This window comes from Apteryx mantelli, chromosome 7, assembly GCF_036417845.1.
Source record: "Apteryx mantelli isolate bAptMan1 chromosome 7, bAptMan1.hap1, whole genome shotgun sequence".
Taxonomy (NCBI): Eukaryota; Metazoa; Chordata; class Aves; order Apterygiformes; family Apterygidae; genus Apteryx; species Apteryx mantelli.
The window spans coordinates 21679239-21696704 of NC_089984.1; the positions used below are offsets into that span (position 1 = coordinate 21679239).

Genomic DNA, 17466 nt, shown 5'->3' on the forward strand with positions numbered 1-17466 from the left:
GCCAGGCTGACCTTGCCTGGCAGCTCCGGCTGCCTGACATTTCTTTAAATCCTTTGTGAAATGGAGTCTCAGTTTCCCAAAGCAAAGCATTTAAATAAACAAGAGAATAAATTAGAAAGAAGCTGAAGAGGAAATGAAGCTCTCAGTTGCTTATCTCCCCTTCTTTTTAATATCCTCACTGAGTGCTAAAGCTCTGTGCCCCAGAGCACTTTTCTTTGTTTGTTTTTCGAACCGTATAAATACAGCTGTGGCCTAGACGCTGGGGAAGTCTGCCCCTCTTAACAGAGCGTCTTCAGGCTGCCATATCTCAAGAGCAGCACTTTTCAGACTGCTGTGATGCCAGCTTATGCCCAAGCTGGCTGGAGTGACAAACACCTGTGGCTGCTGCACAGCCCTGTGGCTGCTCCATCCTACATGCCTGAGAGCGCAGGTACTGCTTATTGCAGCCCCAGAGCCTTGTCCCCTTGCTAAACCTGCACAAGTGTCCTCAGTGTCATAGAGCAGGGGCAGGACAGGGTGCAACCCTTTCAGAAACTGTGGCCCAGACAACCATCCAACCCTACAGCTGATGGATGCATCTTGGTTCACCTCAGCTGAGGTTCTGCTCCACACTTACATTGTGGTTTTCACATTTTCCTGAAACCTGTCCCAGATATAACATGGTCCTTAGGAGCCAATCTCTTGTCTGGCCTGATGTGGTCTCAGGGACTCAGATATCTCCCAAAATGCAATCAATGTTGTTTGAAAAACAGCAGGCCAATTCAGCATATTCCTGCTCTGTTTGGATAGCACGGCAAACCCAAACTGCCTCATCAAATTAATTCCTCTTGCATTAATGTCATGCTGATATAAACCAAAGTAGGCACTCTTGTAACTCTATTTAATGCCAGGATAAGCATATTATGGCTGATAGCAGCTTCCTCCATTCTGTTGCTGTCTTTGGAAGTACAGTTTTCAAATAACAGGAGGGCAGCTGGGTTTTCCCAGCCTGGCTGGCTGCGGTGCAGCTGCCGGCGCTGCACTTGCTGGCACACTGGCAGCTGAGGGGGATTCAGCCGCTGGATGGGGACAGACCTTGACGTCCTCCCAGTCACCTTCACTGATGAGGCCATGTCCTAGAGAACAGGAGGCTGTCAGAAAAACAAATGCTGAAAAAGAGAGTCTGGAAGGACCAAATGTTTGGACAATCTGGATTCATTTGGTGAAGGCTTTGGCTGAAAATATACATCACGTCATTTCAGTCTGGCATTTCTTAAACAAAACTTTTTGATCTTTTGTTTTGAACTGGCATTATTTTGAAATTCACCTACAGTTAAAAAGATGAAAGACAGTGGAAGCTGTTAACACATGAAAGATCTTTGAAGCCTAAAATAAAAGCATTTCCTTTTAAGCCACATTAAATGTTTTGGGTCAGTTTGAAGATATATAGTTTTTGATGCTTTTGCTTTGCAAACCCCTCCTCACCCTCCATAAAGTTTACATTTAAACTCAGCCCAAACCCCTAGAATAAGGAAGAGGGCGGGAGCAGCGTTGCCGTTAAATGAAAAAAATCATTATTCACACAGTGCTAATTACCCTTGCCCAAAGCAGTCAAAATACTTCTCTACAGAGAGTGCTAGGGTTCGGGGGAAGTACATGGCAACCTGTGACACTGTGCCTGTAGCCTGTGCGTGCCACTCGGAGGAAACTGGAAGTTATCAGCCAGCACGGCCATTCCTGGACAGCAGGGTGGAGCAGAAATTCAGAAATACGCAGCACGATCCCTCTCTTTCCTGTTATTCACAAGCCTTTTGGTGCTGTCAGCTTCCACTGAAAAATGTTTCCCACTCAGCCCATGACATCACTGATCAATTATTCCAAGCCCATGATGTGCGGAGTGTAGTTACGTCCCTCGGCTGTTGGCAGGGTTATTGCACTGCCTCCTCCCTGGCTGTGCAATAAGGCGACAGGAGCAAGCAGTGAGGGATTTATCTGAGCGTGGAGCATTGTATAACTCAATGCTATCCACAAGAGAAAGTGAAAAGCACGGCAAGAAGCGTGGCAACCTAAGTCACTGCAAGGAGCATAGGAGAGCTCTAGTCTGAATGAAGCAGAGCTTTGCCTCCAAACTAACTCTGCCTGCTGTCCTCGGCTCCTGCTGCCACATCCAGCCTGGAGTTTTCTAGTGAGCCCAACTGAAGAAAAGCCCATCATGTGCATCAAAGTAATAGCTTACAATTTAAATCTGGCAGGACAGAATGCTGGATAGATGATAAGAAATGCAGATTTTGATTATACCTCAATTGGGCAAGAGACCTGAAAATGACTGTCCTTGCAGCTCCCACTGAACTTTGAACCTTTGTAGCACTCAGACACTGCAGCAAGCACTGTTATACACGCACAGGGCCTGAGGGACAGATTCCCAGGTCTGCAACCCTGGTGATTTCAGAGGAAAAACATGATTTTACACCAGCCAAAATATTGACTAAAGGGCTCTAGATAAGAGGTAAATTCCCAGTGCAGATGTTGGTCCTGCATTTTTAGGCTGCCTAAGAAACCAATGGGACAGCAAAACTGAGCTGATTTATTGCTATCTGAGCTGGGCTCAGATGAGCTGGGCTACGTGCACTGAAAATCCGTCCCCAAAATTTAATCAGGTGAGCACTCACACAGGCAGAGATCTCTTCTCAGTTACACTGATGTAAAACCAGCTTAGTGCCCCTTAACACCACAGGGTCAAAACTTCAGTGGTGTAACTCAGCACAGTAGAGATGAAGACCCTGGCATCCTTTTTTTTTTTTCCGGCTGCAGGTCTGGTTCAATCATCTGATGTATCTGAAAGCAAAATCTGGCAGCTATTTATACATCAGGTTGTTACATTCTTACTGCAACTTTAACAGTCTGTTCTAAAATTGTGTGCCTGATCCTCTGCATCTCCACCTTCAAAACAGTGGATGAGATGCTTTTCCTGCTTTGTTGGTATCATCAGCTCAAAAATGGGTACATGGCTTTTGTTCCACACTATTCAACTATCTTCACATGGGGAACAGGAAAAATTTCAGTCCCATGGGTGAATGTTTTGAGAAGCTTCAATTGGGAGGACAGGGACTGGAAGGGCCTCATCATGGAAAATGTTTGTAGTTTTCCTATGGTTGCTACCCCCTCAACTGCTAGCAAAAAACTCTCTTAGGCGCTGAGAGGAAAATATTTAGACCAGAATGTCACAGAGCAGGTTCTACGCTGCATGTGGCATGAAGCATAAGATAGTGAATGCTGTTTAAATATTTCCAGTCTATTGAAAAGAAATTCCTGGAAGGGCCCCTGGAGAGGCACTCTCTGAGCAATCATCTGGGAGGCAACCTGCTGGATTACACAAGCTTTCTGTATTGGATGCCTGCCATCTCTGAGCAAAGCTGACCCTAATGGGCCTTGCGGCAGGGAGAGCAAGGTGAAGCATCCCCCTTAAAATCTCTTACCCTTGCATGTTGACCCCAGAGATGGCTGGCCCTGCAGGGCTGGGCAGGCACTGAAGACCTTGCCTGATTTGCCTTTTGCTCATTTGTCCTCACTAGGACTACTACAACAAAATGGAAATTAAGTCCCTATCAAATAGCTCAAACTGCCTGCCCTGAGCAGCCTCTGAAGGACGGCTGTCAAATGGGGACCTCCAGCGTACCAGTTATACTAGGTCCAGCCTGCAGTGTGCTTTAGGCTCTCCACAGGAGTAAATTCTCCTTGCCCCATGGCCTGGAGCAACTGCTCTACACCTTTTCCCTCTTCTCTTCTAGGGAGCTGTGTTCATTCTTAGTAGCTTGAATTTCTCTCTAACTTTTGATAAAAGCCAGATTTTCTCCATGGCTGCCCAAAACGTGCCTTTGCTTCCAAGAGCCTGCAGCCCTAGGTACAGACCATTGGAAATCAGAGCTACCTTCTGTTCTCCTCCACCTGCCTTTTTCACCCTATAAACCTAGCAGCCATGAATACAAAGTAGCATCTTACAGTAATAGGTGCTGGACAAACATGAAACAAAAAGGCAATCCCTGCCCAAAAGTCACAGTCAAATGTTTCATGTTTTCTCCCCATTCCTGAGATTATAGCCAAACATTTTAATGTATTCTTTTTTACAAGAACTCGCCCACCCCTTGTGGTCTTCTCTTGTGTTTCCACAGCTATCCAAGGGTCAGGTTTGTCTCTCTATAGGGCAGTATAGACCTGCAAGGCATCAGTGACTGCAATAGCAAACTGGCAGAACAGCGATTTGCTAAATGCGCAAAAAGAGGGAATAGAGTGGCAGAAAGCCTACATTTTCAAGGGGAATGAGGAATTTCTGACTGCCCATTTTGGGACAGCTTAGAAAGACCTGATTTTCAGAAGCTGTTACTCAGGTACTTTCTGAAAATCATGTTTCTGAAGCTAGACACACCAAAATCGCTAGCTGCTTTTGGACGTGTTGGCTGTAGTGCACAGATCCCAGCTCTTCCCAGCAGGCACCACTTGGGCTCTGCTCTCCCAGTGGGTCCTGGGGCTGTGCCCCCTCCTGCTGTACAGACACAGTAAGGAATCTTTTTTTTAATGGCTGAATAATCTTTATCCTGCCACCACTTCTACAGGCTCTGCCCAAGAAGAAAATAAAAACCATGAATGTGAATGACTGATTGGCGTGGAGTCATCATAATTTTTCATATGATTTCATGTGACCTATGTCCCAACCTCAGGCACAAAAGCATCTGGACATAATAATACCTATTTATAAATAACACTGTATCATCATTTGTTTAAAAAGAAGTAAATCCTAATGTTGATTATTTTTGAACACACCATGAGCTTTCTGACATAATGAAAAGACAGGAAGAGTCCCAAAGCTGGCATTTCCCCAAAAATGTCGATTGTTGTGGGAAAGGAGACAAAGTAAGCTTCCTGCTTTTGTGGAGGGAACTTATTTTTTGAAGTAAGATAAACTTAGAGCACTGCTTTTGTAAAGATTTAGGTTTATTTTACTTACTGATATCACATGCACATCAGCAGGCAGCGCCAAGGTGGAAGTGAGCTTCTGTAGGTATTTGTTAGCTGTGCGTTCCACTGAGTCCATTCACAGTGGAGAGAGGAGCACGCTTGTAACATGCATGGGAACATCCTGAGGCCAGAAACTGCGAGGCGCAGAGCAGGAGACTGGAAACACTGTTGTCCTTCCTCTGGTGCAGGATAACTGCTCTGCCTTGGCTGGGCAGCACAGCGGCGAGACTCTGCAGGGCCTGGATAGGGAGAGATCAGCAGTACAGTCTGGTCACAGCCCAAGTTATTTTGCTGATACATAAATACTGGGGGCACTTGTTCACAGGTAGCACAAAGGCAGTCCAAAAATCACATCATCTCCTAGTGCCCATTTCCCAAGTAGCTACTGTGTCTTGAGCACAACCTCCAAGCAGATGGATAAAGCTGAGAGCAAACCTTTTTCAAATGAGCAACACATGGTCTCAAAGAACCACTGCACAGTAAAACTCACAGCAATACAACATTTTCACCCTGTAGTGACTGTCTGTTCCCATGCTCCGAATAAAGGCATTTTAAGGTGATTTGTTGCTGCACTTGCACTTTCCTGACATAGCCAGACAGCAGGCTTGATCCTGCAGACTTTCTTCAAGTGTTTCTTGATGACTGAGAAAGTAGCAGCAGGGACTTAAGCTGGGATCTACTAAAGACCAATGGAAAAATGCTCTTTCACTTCAGCAGCTTGGTTGAGGTGCACATCCCTCCCACTGTCCCACTGGTGATGTGGCTCTAAGTTCAGGTGTGCCATAACTGTTGCACATTGCGAAAGGTAGACAAAATTTATCCCCAAGTTGGTCACAAAGTGGCAAATCACTGTAACCTGCATATATATGCCGTTGGGTATGAGCCAAACTCATCCCCAATACAAATTGTCTTACCTTGTACTGAAGGCTATGGGCTAAGTGAGTCACGGTGGGACTCCACTACTCCCAGCCACCTATACCATAGAGGGATACTATATGTGTTTGTAGGGATGCTGTAGCTGGTAACAATTGGAGTCCTATCTCCATGTCAGTAGACACCCAGCCAGATGCTGTAAATAGTATTTTGCAGGATGAGCATTACAAGGCTGGCTGAACCCACCTGATTGCTGTATTACTCCTTTTGCTTACCTCAGGCCCAGCAGGTGGAACTAGAAACAGGCTTTCATGAGGTTTTCCTTTGCTCCAGCTTGTGATCAGGCAGAAGAGTCCTTCTGATGGAGCATCTTGCTGGGTGATTTCAGAAAACAGCTGTGAGCAGAGAAGTTCTAGCTTGATTCCGGTTATAACCAAAGCCCCTCGTGAGAGGAAGCCTTGGTGGCTTTACTACAGCCCATGGCACTGTAAGGGGCAGGCTGGGTTCCAGCTGCTAGTAAGGATTGCTCTGCTCTCACTCTCTCGTCTAAGCTTTACTATCATTGCAGGTGAACCAAGGGAACAGCAAAGCCCTGGGATCTGGCCTGGGATACCTGGAACACATTTGCCAACTGATTGAGAAGATTGGGCAGCTACAGGAGCACAACCTGCGGCTCCAAAAGCAAGTGTGCAGCTTGCAGAAAGAGCAGAAGATGAGCCGAATAAAGGAGGTAAGCAGACACCATCGTATCTTTCATTAAATGATATATATACTCAAGGCCCAAGTGGAAAGGTCAAAGTGTTTCAGGCAGGGAAGATGAGAATTTACTTGACCCCATACCCACCAGGACTGGGTGTTCTGGTCTTCAGGGAGCCCTTGTCCAGCACAGCAGCCTCAGCTTCCCTTAGGGTGGGTTTGAGTTTCTATTCTTATTCAATTTTGTTTCCCAAATGTCCTAATTACCACGTGTTTGCTTCTGTGGATTTGAAAAGGGTCCCTCTCACCTTGTGAGAGAGATGGCCAGCTCAGAATCAGGAGCTTTGACTTGTCTGCAGTTGAAGATTTTCCCAACAACACATCTACCTTCGTCAATGTTATCAAAACAAAACATTTCCATGAACACCCCCCGAAGGCAGTTCTATTTTGAACTGAAGTCCATTTTGAGGCAAGTTGAAAGCTCTTTCTTTCCCTTCTGGTTCCAAACTATCAAAATCCCAGAATTTCCGCAAAAGAGACGAATGGGGAAAAGAAGCTGTGGTACAACTACCCAGTTCTCATTTTTCTCCTTCTCTTCCTGCCTTTCTGAAGTGAGCTGCCAAATGAAGAATCTCTAAAATGAAACATCTCAGTGTTCCCATTTGCCTTTCTTTATCAGCCAGTGCTAGCCGTGGAATTTGACTCAAATTTGCAATTCATTTCAGCTTCCTTTCAAACAGCATTTTTTAGCCTCTACATGTTTTGCTCAGCTCTACCCAACCTCTGGTTCTCAGGTTCTTTTCTTTGGCTACCACACCAGGTTTTCAGCTCTTTTCTTCCCCTCCCTTTCTCCTGTCTTCTTTTTATTTATTTATCACCCCCAAAGGAACAGAAGAGGTTTGTCACACTCAGCTGTTTTTTCTCAACCATGCTGTGGCGAGTCTTTTATTTTCCTGACAGCATCATCCCCCCCACCTGGTGCTGCTCTCCCACCTGCTGGGACTGGATCTGCAGTAGGTGACTGACTCCTTCTCAGAGCCAAAGCCAAGTTGTGAGTCAGGTTGCAAAGCAGCATAGCCCATCATTTCCATGTACCCATCCCTCACACTCAGAGGAATGCAGCCTCCTACACAGAGCCTGGGAATTGTTAACACATTTCCTGAAGCTCTACAACTGTGAGTCATTGCTCAAAGTAACTCTTCCAAGCTACAATCTCAGGGTCAAATCCTCATCTGGTGTATGTGCCCCCTCCTCCCTGGCTCCCACTGAAATGAAAGGCACTGTGCCTTCATTTAAATGTTTAAAACTTTGATCTTTTTGGTATTTTTCAAGAAGTCTCAGCAGAGCCTTTTCAGCTGCATGTCTCACACTGTTCAGTGGGGAATCCAACCCCCAGCTATAACATTCAGCACTCAGCACTTCCAGCACACTCTGCAAAACTGGGTGCTTCTCTCAGGTATGGCTGTGGTGCCTGTACCTCCTGTATCAGAACCTTCAGTCTCACAGCCCCTCTGTATACAAGAGAAACACTACTCCCCGTTTGCCAAGAGATATGGAGGGTATGGTCCACATGGCACCTTGGAGGGTGTCCTAAGGCTGCTTTCCAGACCGCATGCACTCTCCAAGCAGACCATGAGCGTGGAAAGATTTCCATGTCCCAGACACGGCTAGGGAACACACAACCCCCAGAGCAGAGAAGGTGTAGTTTGACGTTGCTCGTCAGAGCAGTACAGATGTCCCCATGAGGAATGATAACATTTCTGCAAGCACTCAGGTAATACAGGTTGCTGAAGACGATAGAGTTCTACTGATTGATTCCATACGGCCCCAGGCAGTTCACATCACAAGAAGCTGAACACACACCATAACTTACAGGACTGGCCTTACCCAAGCAGGATGATTGAAAACTTTGAACATTTGGGAAGCCTTCTTTTATCATAATTCTTCTAAGCAAGTCTTCCCCAGAGAAGTATTTAATCTTTGGCAAAATGTTGTGCTGTTGCAGAGCCCAGCTTTTGCCAGAGGGAGCACGGATTCCCCCCCACAAAAGTGAGGGACATATCCTTGCCTTCACTGCCTTTGCTGTGAATCTCATTGTCTTAATGACCTCCATCCTTATGAAGAGACCTCCCAGACATAACCACAGAAGGTGCTGCTGCATATGGTGTTGATCCTGGGACACATGAGGGACATGGTTACTCCACATCTGCTGCCTTGCAAGGAGATCTTTAATGACCAGGGCCAAAAGTATCACCTGTCATCAGATTTTCAAAGCACCCCCCAAAGCTATAGGTACTGCAAAGTGCCATGTTCATCATATTCAGATGAGATGTTACATTGAAACTGTCATTGCTTGTGGGTCTCCAAAGACGCTAAAATGGTGTTTGCCTGTCCTGGCTCCAACACCAATGAAGAGTTTGATTCCCTTTCCACTTCTGCTGGATAAGCCTTCCTTGCTCCCTGCCTTCCTAAACTCTTGTGCAACATGGTTGTACAAGGTAGAAAATTCCCCCCTCATCATGCCAGTTACAGGAGAAATGAACCATATTGTACTGAAATAAGAGAACTGCTCTTTAATAAACCCTAAAGAATGGAGAGATTTTTCAAAATGTAAAATCTTCATTGAATTCCAAATGCCCTTACACTGATAGATGAAACATCTTCATGTAAAGCCATTTAAAAGACACCAAAACATCACTGCTCTGGCAAATGACTGAAGTACCACATACAGTGTATCTGTTTGATAACATGTAAGCAGACTATGGCATCCCATCAATAAAAATACAAGATACTATTGTCTGTGCACGTTCCTAAACAAATAATATTATCTTAAAATGTGAGTCACTGTTATAACAGTTCTGTTTATTTACACAAATGCCTCAGTTGAGCAGCTGTGTGTTTAGAAACTTGTATTCAACTCCTTCTGGGAAGCAAATCCAAAAGATGCTGAGTATCAGGCAATTTAATTTAAACACCTAGGGGTTTTTAGCATGTCACTGATGCATGGAACATTAGTCGCTGCTCTCTGTGCTTCAGCTTCCCAGCCTTTAGCAGAAACCACAAGCTTCAGAGCACCCAGTGCAGTCTCCACCCTTTAGGGACCAGCTGGCTAACAAACTTATTTATTGAGGAAAGCCATTTTAGGGGTGCAGAACCCCAAATATATGAAATCATAACCCCCCAGATGACTGTTATAACTTGGCTATAAATGGTCAATGTAAACTAACATCTTCCAATTGAGATTGGTAGAGCTACTCCTATTTCTACTGGCCAAGGACCTCAATGTCCAAAGTTGGCACTTACAAAACCATCCCTGACTGAGAGGCACATCAGTGTCAGTGTTGTAAAGACAGTGTAGAATTCACCTCAAGCAGAAAAGGGACCAAAGAATCACATACAGAAACTATCAAGCTAAGACAGGAATTCACTAAAACACAGAAGCAGATGGGAAACAAAACAATTCATGTTTGCAGCAGTGGATTTAGAAGCTGAGAAAAACCTGGTCTCTCTTGAATTTTGGGGGTTACTACAGAAATGCTGAAATTACTGCTTGGTTCAAACTACAGCACTTGGATTTCATATATGGCATTCATTCGTGTTTGAGTTGCCCCACTGGAAAGAAATGCCTCATTTGTCAGATTCAATTTGATTGGAAACTCTTCTGATGTCTGGGCCTGCTTGCACACAGAGATTTGCTTCTGGCTCATTTCTGTTTGAATGCATCATCTGGGAACACTAGTGCCAGATTCTCAGTTGCTCTCAAAAGTTGGATGCAATCATTGATTTTTCTGATATCAGCAGAGCTCCAGAGTGCCACAATTACAAGGACTGCTATATGATCAGGCAGAGAATTCACACAGGCTCAAGACAACACGGAACTCAGCTTGTTAAATGTTTTCCTCTGCTGAATAGCTATTGCATGGTAAACAAGGAACTGCTTTACTACGTTCCTGCTCTAGCTTTATAGCTTTAAGAAAACTCTTTTGTTGCTGAAAACTTGCCCTTTGATTCTTGCTTAAAAAACTGAAAATGAACCAATGGAAAATCTACATTGCCACCTCCAGGCTGCTTGGCCATTTACAGAGTTAAATTATTTGTCTGGGTCCTGACAGGTCTTGGGATAAGGCTGGACATCCCTGGGCTGGAATGCTTGTAATCTGTCTGCACTGTCATACTGCCCAGTTACCTTGGGCTGTTGCAGCCTAACAGTCTGCATACTTTCTTCTTGTTTGGTGTAGGAGTATCTTTTGCAGCATTGCTCCTGTGGAGCTGCCAACGTCTTCCTCAACTCGTACCAAGAGGTGAAGACATTTTTTACTGGGAGGAGCAGACCTCACAGCCTCTTGGTTCAGACTGGAAATGCTTCAGATCTTTCCATCATCCCAGAAATAGGAGCGAACACTGAAAAGCTGAGCAGCTGCAGTGGTGAGTTTAAATACCTCCAGCCTGCCCTCATGCTTGTCACCAACTGGTGAAATAAGCTGACCAGCAACTTCATTTTCCCTAGGAAAGACAGATGGAAACAAAGCAAGGTGTTAGTTTCCCAGCTAAGGTTTAATTCCACTGAGAGATGCATTTTAAAATGCTTTAGCTATACTAGGATTTTAACACTTGCTTCTTTGCACATGTGAAGCAGGCCTTTTTGCCCAGTGAAGATGTGGCTACAGAGATTAGGACAAATGCATTATCAAACGTGTCTGTCTGGTGGAAACTTGGCATGGCTGAATGAGTGCATTAGCACAGCTCCTCCATGGGGCTTTGAGATCCCCCCAATCAAGATATGATTTGATCTAAGATGGAAAGCCTTAAGCCCATTATTAGTCTCCTACCATCTCAAGCAGGCAGAGAGCACATTCCTAGAGAATGACTTATTCTATAGACCAAGTGGAAATAAGCTCCAGCTGCAAAGCTTGGATCCAGAGACCAACTTTTCCAGAAAGCTGAGAAGGACTGGGCTCAGCCTGCTGATAATAAAGCCATCTGAAAAGTCTGGATCCAATTTTAGATGTGAACTAGCCCACTAAATGAGGCTGATTAGTTTATTTTGAACCTTGGGTCTGGGCCTGCCTCTAATACCTGGTGAAACGCACAGCAGCATCACACCTCCTGGTAGGATTCAGAGTGTAATAGCCTTTAGGATCTCTAGTGCAGAGGCTCAGAAATGCTCTTTCCTTTCCCTGCCACCTTTCCTGACAATTTCAGAACAGGCCTAGAAGAAAAATAAGATCATGAGGAAGCCATTAGAAAGTTTGCCCTCGTCAGACACTTGCTTGGGCCATTTGTCTTCTGCAGCAAAGCAAGGTAGAACCAGAGTGCAGTGTGGGGACACCCATCCTTAGGGGCCTCATCCCATCTGGAGTCACAGCTTGCTGGTGGCACTGCCCAGAGGCCATCCTAGCAGGCCACTGCCGAGAAATGTGAGCAAGCCCTTGCATTTCATTGCAGGAAATGAGAGATACCTGGAATCAGGAAACAGCCATCTGATGATAGGGCTCAGGAAGTCATCGAACAATAGGAGCAACAAGGAGAATGAGTTCAGAGAAGCCTGTGGCATGGCTGAGGGACAAGCTTTTCCATCAAAGGACTCCGCAGTAAAAAAGGTGAGTGACAAGCTTGAAGCCAGACAGAGTGGGATCTGTGGAATAAGCAGGGAGAAGTTCTGCTCAGGCAAATGTGGAGAGCGCGAAGCAGGGCTCCCAGGAGAACAAACTGGCCCTGTTTGCTACTGAGCAGGGCAGGAGTAGTGAGGGCAGGGGTAGCCTGTGCCTCCCTGGCCACCCTTAAATGAAGATGATGGCTATGTCTATGAGACAAGAAAGGTAACCATAGCACATGCCTGGCACAGGGGAGAACAGCATTGCAGACAGCAGTATTGGCTTTATCCCTTGCTAACTCCAGATACTTGATGCGTAAAGTGTCTTCACTACTGCTGCTAGTGAGATTAAAGCAAGGATACATTTATTAGCAGATGTGAACATCTTAGTGGGTTGACCCTTAGCTGGGAATACTTGCTGCTAGACTGGCAGTGTGTCAGTGTAATTAACTTCAACCCCCAAAGCCTGTTTCAGAGAAACCCTATCAATGAAATCCAAGGAAGCCAGGGTGAATGCTTTTCCTCTCCCTTTCCCATTGTTTGTGGCTGCCTCAGCACTTTCAGGTTCCTGTGGGGATCAGAAGTGCTGAAATACCAGGGCAGAGGCTGTAATCAGAGTATTCCCAGCCTTACAGGAAAGAGGAAGGAGTAGGTCTCTCACGGGAAAGACCTTCTCATGAAATTTCCACCCCGAAGTTGCAAATGGGTAGCAAGCATTTGGATGAACTTCAGAGACCCAATCAAGGCTGAATCCTGAAAGGTGCTTAGTGCTCTGGCTTGCATCCAGCAAAGTTCTTGAGTATGAGCATTATTTTAAGCACATGGGGAGCCCTGATGACTTCACAGGACTGCAGAATCAAGCTCCATACTCTTTAACCTAGATCCTAGTGCTCTCTTATTATACCACACCTTAGTACTGTCAGTCCTTCACTCTGTACTGTGAGCATGAAATATCCCATTTACTTTTACAACTGCAGGTACTGTATGGGAGTCCTGCCACACTAGTCCCTGGGTTACTAAGTGCTATATATGTGAACTGGCAGTCTAAATACAAAAGAAAGGCAAAAGGTGGAGGAAAGAGGGAATTATCATCCACATGTGAAAGACTTAACCATAAAGGGATATAGGATTTGACCAAGGCTGTGGGTGAACTCCAAGGCAAAGCTGAGAACAGAGCCCAGTCTGTTCCCAGCACTGTGAGATGGTCTCACTGGCATGTTATTTATCAGTTTATTTGTCTTTGTTTTTAGGGTCTGGACACCAGTAAGAACATTTCGGTAGGTACTACCTTGATGAATGTTTTTAATTTATATCTGCATTGTCATGGACCAAGCCCCTATAGTGCATTATACATGAATAAAAGAGGATCACTGACCCCCAAAGCTTACTGTCAAAGTAACAGCCCCACATATGTTCTTCTTATTATGCCTGACTGCATTTGACCCAATGTTCTCCCATCCTCACTGCAGACAACAGCTTGCTGGCTTACAGAAGCAAGCAACCACTCAGGCTTTCTGTGATATTAACAGTGTTTGCTTTTCTGGGGCAACCCCAGCAGAGTGAAGGACTAACTTTGTTGAGGCCTTCAAAACCTGTCTGCAGCATGCATTATTCTTAGTAATAAAAACAAAGGTTTGATATTTTCATGATTAAACAGTCTCACTTAAGAGCAATTAACTCAATAGCACTGAAACTAGTATTGCAGTTTTCAGCTGAGCCCATGACCTCATCTGAAGTTTTCAATTGAAAACTTAGTGGAGCTTAAAGAAGAATTACCACAGTACGTTCTCCCTGGGTTGGTGTGTGAGTTGCTGGGCAGCCGCCAGGTTCTGCTCCCAAGGTGGCCACAATTCACAGAGTGATCCCTTTGCTGCGTGGTGCAGTGGGGAAGGCACCTTGGGAGACGCAGAACAATGCTGCAAACGTGACGATGGTTCTGAGAACTTCACTAACACAGGCATCATTTCTGCCCATTAAGTTAGCCCTGGGAAATGTTCTTTTCGTTCAGCCATTACTTTAGGAAATTTATAACAATGTGGCAAAAAACATGACTTTTTTCTTTTTTAAACATGACTCCTTTGAACTCACCAGGATGAGTTCAGTCCTGGAGGAAACATTAGAGAAGGCCTTATGGGACTTCCTGATCTCCTGAAAATCACTATTAGCATTTCAAATGTAAGCGCCCAGTAGCTGTGGCTTACAGACATGATGGGGAAACAAAGTCTTGATCTTTTTTAATTCAGGGTCTACAAAATGCTGCCACCTTGAAAAGGGCTGATATCAACACACTTATGCCTGTCAGAAAGAAAAAGGGAGTTAAACTGCTTTTTTGGGTTGTTTTTGTTGTAAATGGCCCCTTGTGTGGATGTAAGTAGGTAGGAAACCAAATCATGCTCTTTTCTTTTCCTGTAATACGGTATAACAATAAGGTAAAATGTGCCTTTAGGCAGCTACTCAGCACTCACCAGCAAAGTGCTTTCATTCTCTGAAACATTAACTCAGAAAGAACAGCAGGGTCCTGGACATTGAAATGTTACCAGAGGCAAAATACAAAAGAGAAGGTGTTACTGATAGTCGATCCAGCCCATCTTACTGTGTAACTAAAAACAAAGTCCTCCCCATCTGCCCAAAACAAAAAACTCAAAGCAACAATTGGCATCATATGGGCTGGGGAGCTGCAAGGGAGTGGGGGAGTCACGGTCCTGTATTAGCTCTACCAGGAGTGAAGCTCTTGCTAGGACAGTATTTTGAGTGGAAAGCGCCTGTCTTCCCATCATCCTGGAGTACCCAAAGTGTCATATGCTGGCCAGGTGAGGTCTGCCAGTAACCAGCTTCTGGCCCTGCAAGTTGTGGTTTGGTTTTGCTCCCTAGGGTGAAAGCCATGCTTGGGGAAGAATGAGAGATCTTATGAGGAAGACACGGCTGAGAAACCAGAGCAAGCTGGGGCTGTCCTCTGCTGCTCTGAAGAGCTCCTGCCCACAGCTGTACAGGTAATGGAGAACTGTGGGAGGCTTTTACTTAGCATTGGGAGGAGGTGTTGAGAGATTTACCTGTGGTTGCTGCTGAGTCAAAAGACCCCTCCTTACTTACTTCCCATTGCATACTGGTGCTCCTGGCCAGCACTGCCTTTTGCTTCCTTAGTGTCCAGGTGCTTTAAGATCCCAAGAGGATAATGTTACCTGTGTGAGAAATAATGGAAAAACTAAGGTTCTTCCCTGCAAAGAAGGCATTCACACCCAGTAGGGCCAAGGGAAGTTCACGACCACCCAGAGCCATTCCATACCCCAACATTTTTTTCTTTTCAATCCCTCCTAAGCATTCCAGTCAAGTTTAATGCTCTTCCCCATCCTCCTTCACACCTTTCATCCAGGGGAATGGTAACCCATATTGCATCTGATGCATGACAGGGTGGGGCAGTCAGAATTGGCTGGAAGGTTTCCTCTCAGAGGAAGGGGAGATATGGTTTGCTGGGCATGTGCTCTTGAGTGGGTCCTGCTTGTTGCTATGGATGAATGGGGAAAGCACCAGGTCTCACTTCCATTCGGAGGCCTGTGCTGGTCCCTTGGATTAGTTTGTCTACCAGGCCAGTTCCAGCCTGGCCTATACCTGAGCTATCCTGTGCAGTGCACGTCTCTTCCCAAGGTGACGGCAGCACTGCCAGCTGCCCATTGCACAGGTATTCTCCACGTGCTTGCCCAGTGCTCACAGCTGGCCTGCTGAATTTGTGGTGGTTATGTATATAACAAGGTAATAGGAAGAGCCTGGGTATCTTACTCACTGGAGCAAGAGTATCACATGGAGCTGGGTACCTCCCTGTGTTTTTTCAGCTATGATCTTAGTAATCTTGACTGGAATAGCTCAAATGTGCTTAAGCCCTTCGCAGGTTTTAGTGTGGGTGATGGCTGGGAAACGGCAGTTGTTTAAGCACTCAGGAATGTCTCAGTTCCCCTTAGGTAGCCTGTACCTACATTACAAAATGCAAAAGGGAATGAGGAATCTTGTAGTTACAGCTGGAAAAACCTCTATAATTCACAGAGTGATTTTTCCAGCTGGGAAGAGCTTGGTTGGGGCCCAAACACACGTAACAGGCAAGCTTCCTCCCATTGTTTGGGAAACTGAAAGAAACACAAAGCAGAAAGAGATCAAACAGTCCCAGCTAAAATAGATGGTGAAGCAGCTGGGGAAAAAATACAAACTCTTGTGAACCTCCCTGCTAAATCTGAATAGACCCAAGCATTATTTGGGCTTCAGAAAAGTCCTGTCTCTGTAACCTCCTGCTTGGCCTTTTCTCTGTAGCACTAAGGATACTGCCAGTGCACCCTGCGTGAGAATTACAGGCTAGATCCTCATCTAGTTAAATCAGTGCAGCTCCACTGAAGGGCCAGCCCAATAGCTCCTAACAGAAATAGCTTTGCTACTTTTGTGTGGGTATTGGACCCAGCTACAACTGTCATGGAAATGTTGGAGAACAAGACCCTAGAGGGACAATTTCTGACCTGGCTGGAAGTGGAGAGCCCCAGAAATCTCACATGATGATTTTTCCAGACTGCTTTCTGTAGCTGCTAAAATGTCTTTCTCTTTCTCCACTAATGCTCTTCCTCCCACATATCTGCATACACCCCTTGCCCCTACCCATGCCCCATAACTCCCTCCAGTCTTCCTTCTCCCACTTCCTAGCTCTTGTTCCCCAGTCCTACCTCTATTTGCTCTCGCTCTCTTTACCCCACCTCCCTAGGTAACATTACATTGACATCGTCTTTTCACTGGTGCCTAGAAAAGCTGGGCACCCTACTCCTATGGCACTTTGGGCACCTAACTGCCTTCAGGCTCCTTTGAAATAAAAAGTTTGGCCTTAGGGATCAGTGAAAGCCCTGCAAATGCTGCTGGACAGAAAGCCAGGCTCTCCCCACAGCAGTACCATGATGGTAAAACAAGAAACTCTTGCTTGGCTGCAGTTCTTGACATGAGGAAACATTAAAGCTCTCAGCACTTAAAGCCACTGTCTTTGTTATAGTTTTTGAAACATGTTTGCCCTGACTGCTGGTCCCATTCATACATGCAGCATATGGGATTGGCTGGCTTTTGCTTAACCAGGCTTCCTTGGGCTCTGAGATCTCTCCCAAGGTCTTGAACTGAAACAGGCTGGAGCTGGCTGTCCTGTATTAACATATAACTCTGAAGGAAGCATGGATTTCTTGCTTTTGACATCCAGTCCCACTTGAGTCATTTGGGCAATTTGTTTTTGTAACTAGGTCAAAGCAAATCCCCTTTCATGCTCCCACTCTGCATACGATGAATGATCTGCTCCAGGG

At 45.5% G+C, this 17466-nt stretch overlaps 1 protein-coding gene across 3 annotated transcripts in view; it reads left to right on the forward strand.

Moving 5' to 3' along the window:
• LOC106498955 (uncharacterized) overlaps nt 1–17466 on the forward strand; it is a 36718-nt gene that overhangs the window by 14271 nt on the left and 4981 nt on the right. For all 3 annotated transcript variants that reach the window (XM_067299960.1, XM_067299959.1, XM_067299961.1), the window contains exons 3-7: nt 6434–6595; nt 10800–10986; nt 12007–12161; nt 13405–13431; nt 15026–15144. In XM_067299960.1, the coding sequence (XP_067156061.1) occupies nt 6434–6595; nt 10800–10986; nt 12007–12161; nt 13405–13431; nt 15026–15144 (650 nt within the window). The remainder of the gene's footprint in view (nt 1–6433; nt 6596–10799; nt 10987–12006; nt 12162–13404; nt 13432–15025; nt 15145–17466) is intronic.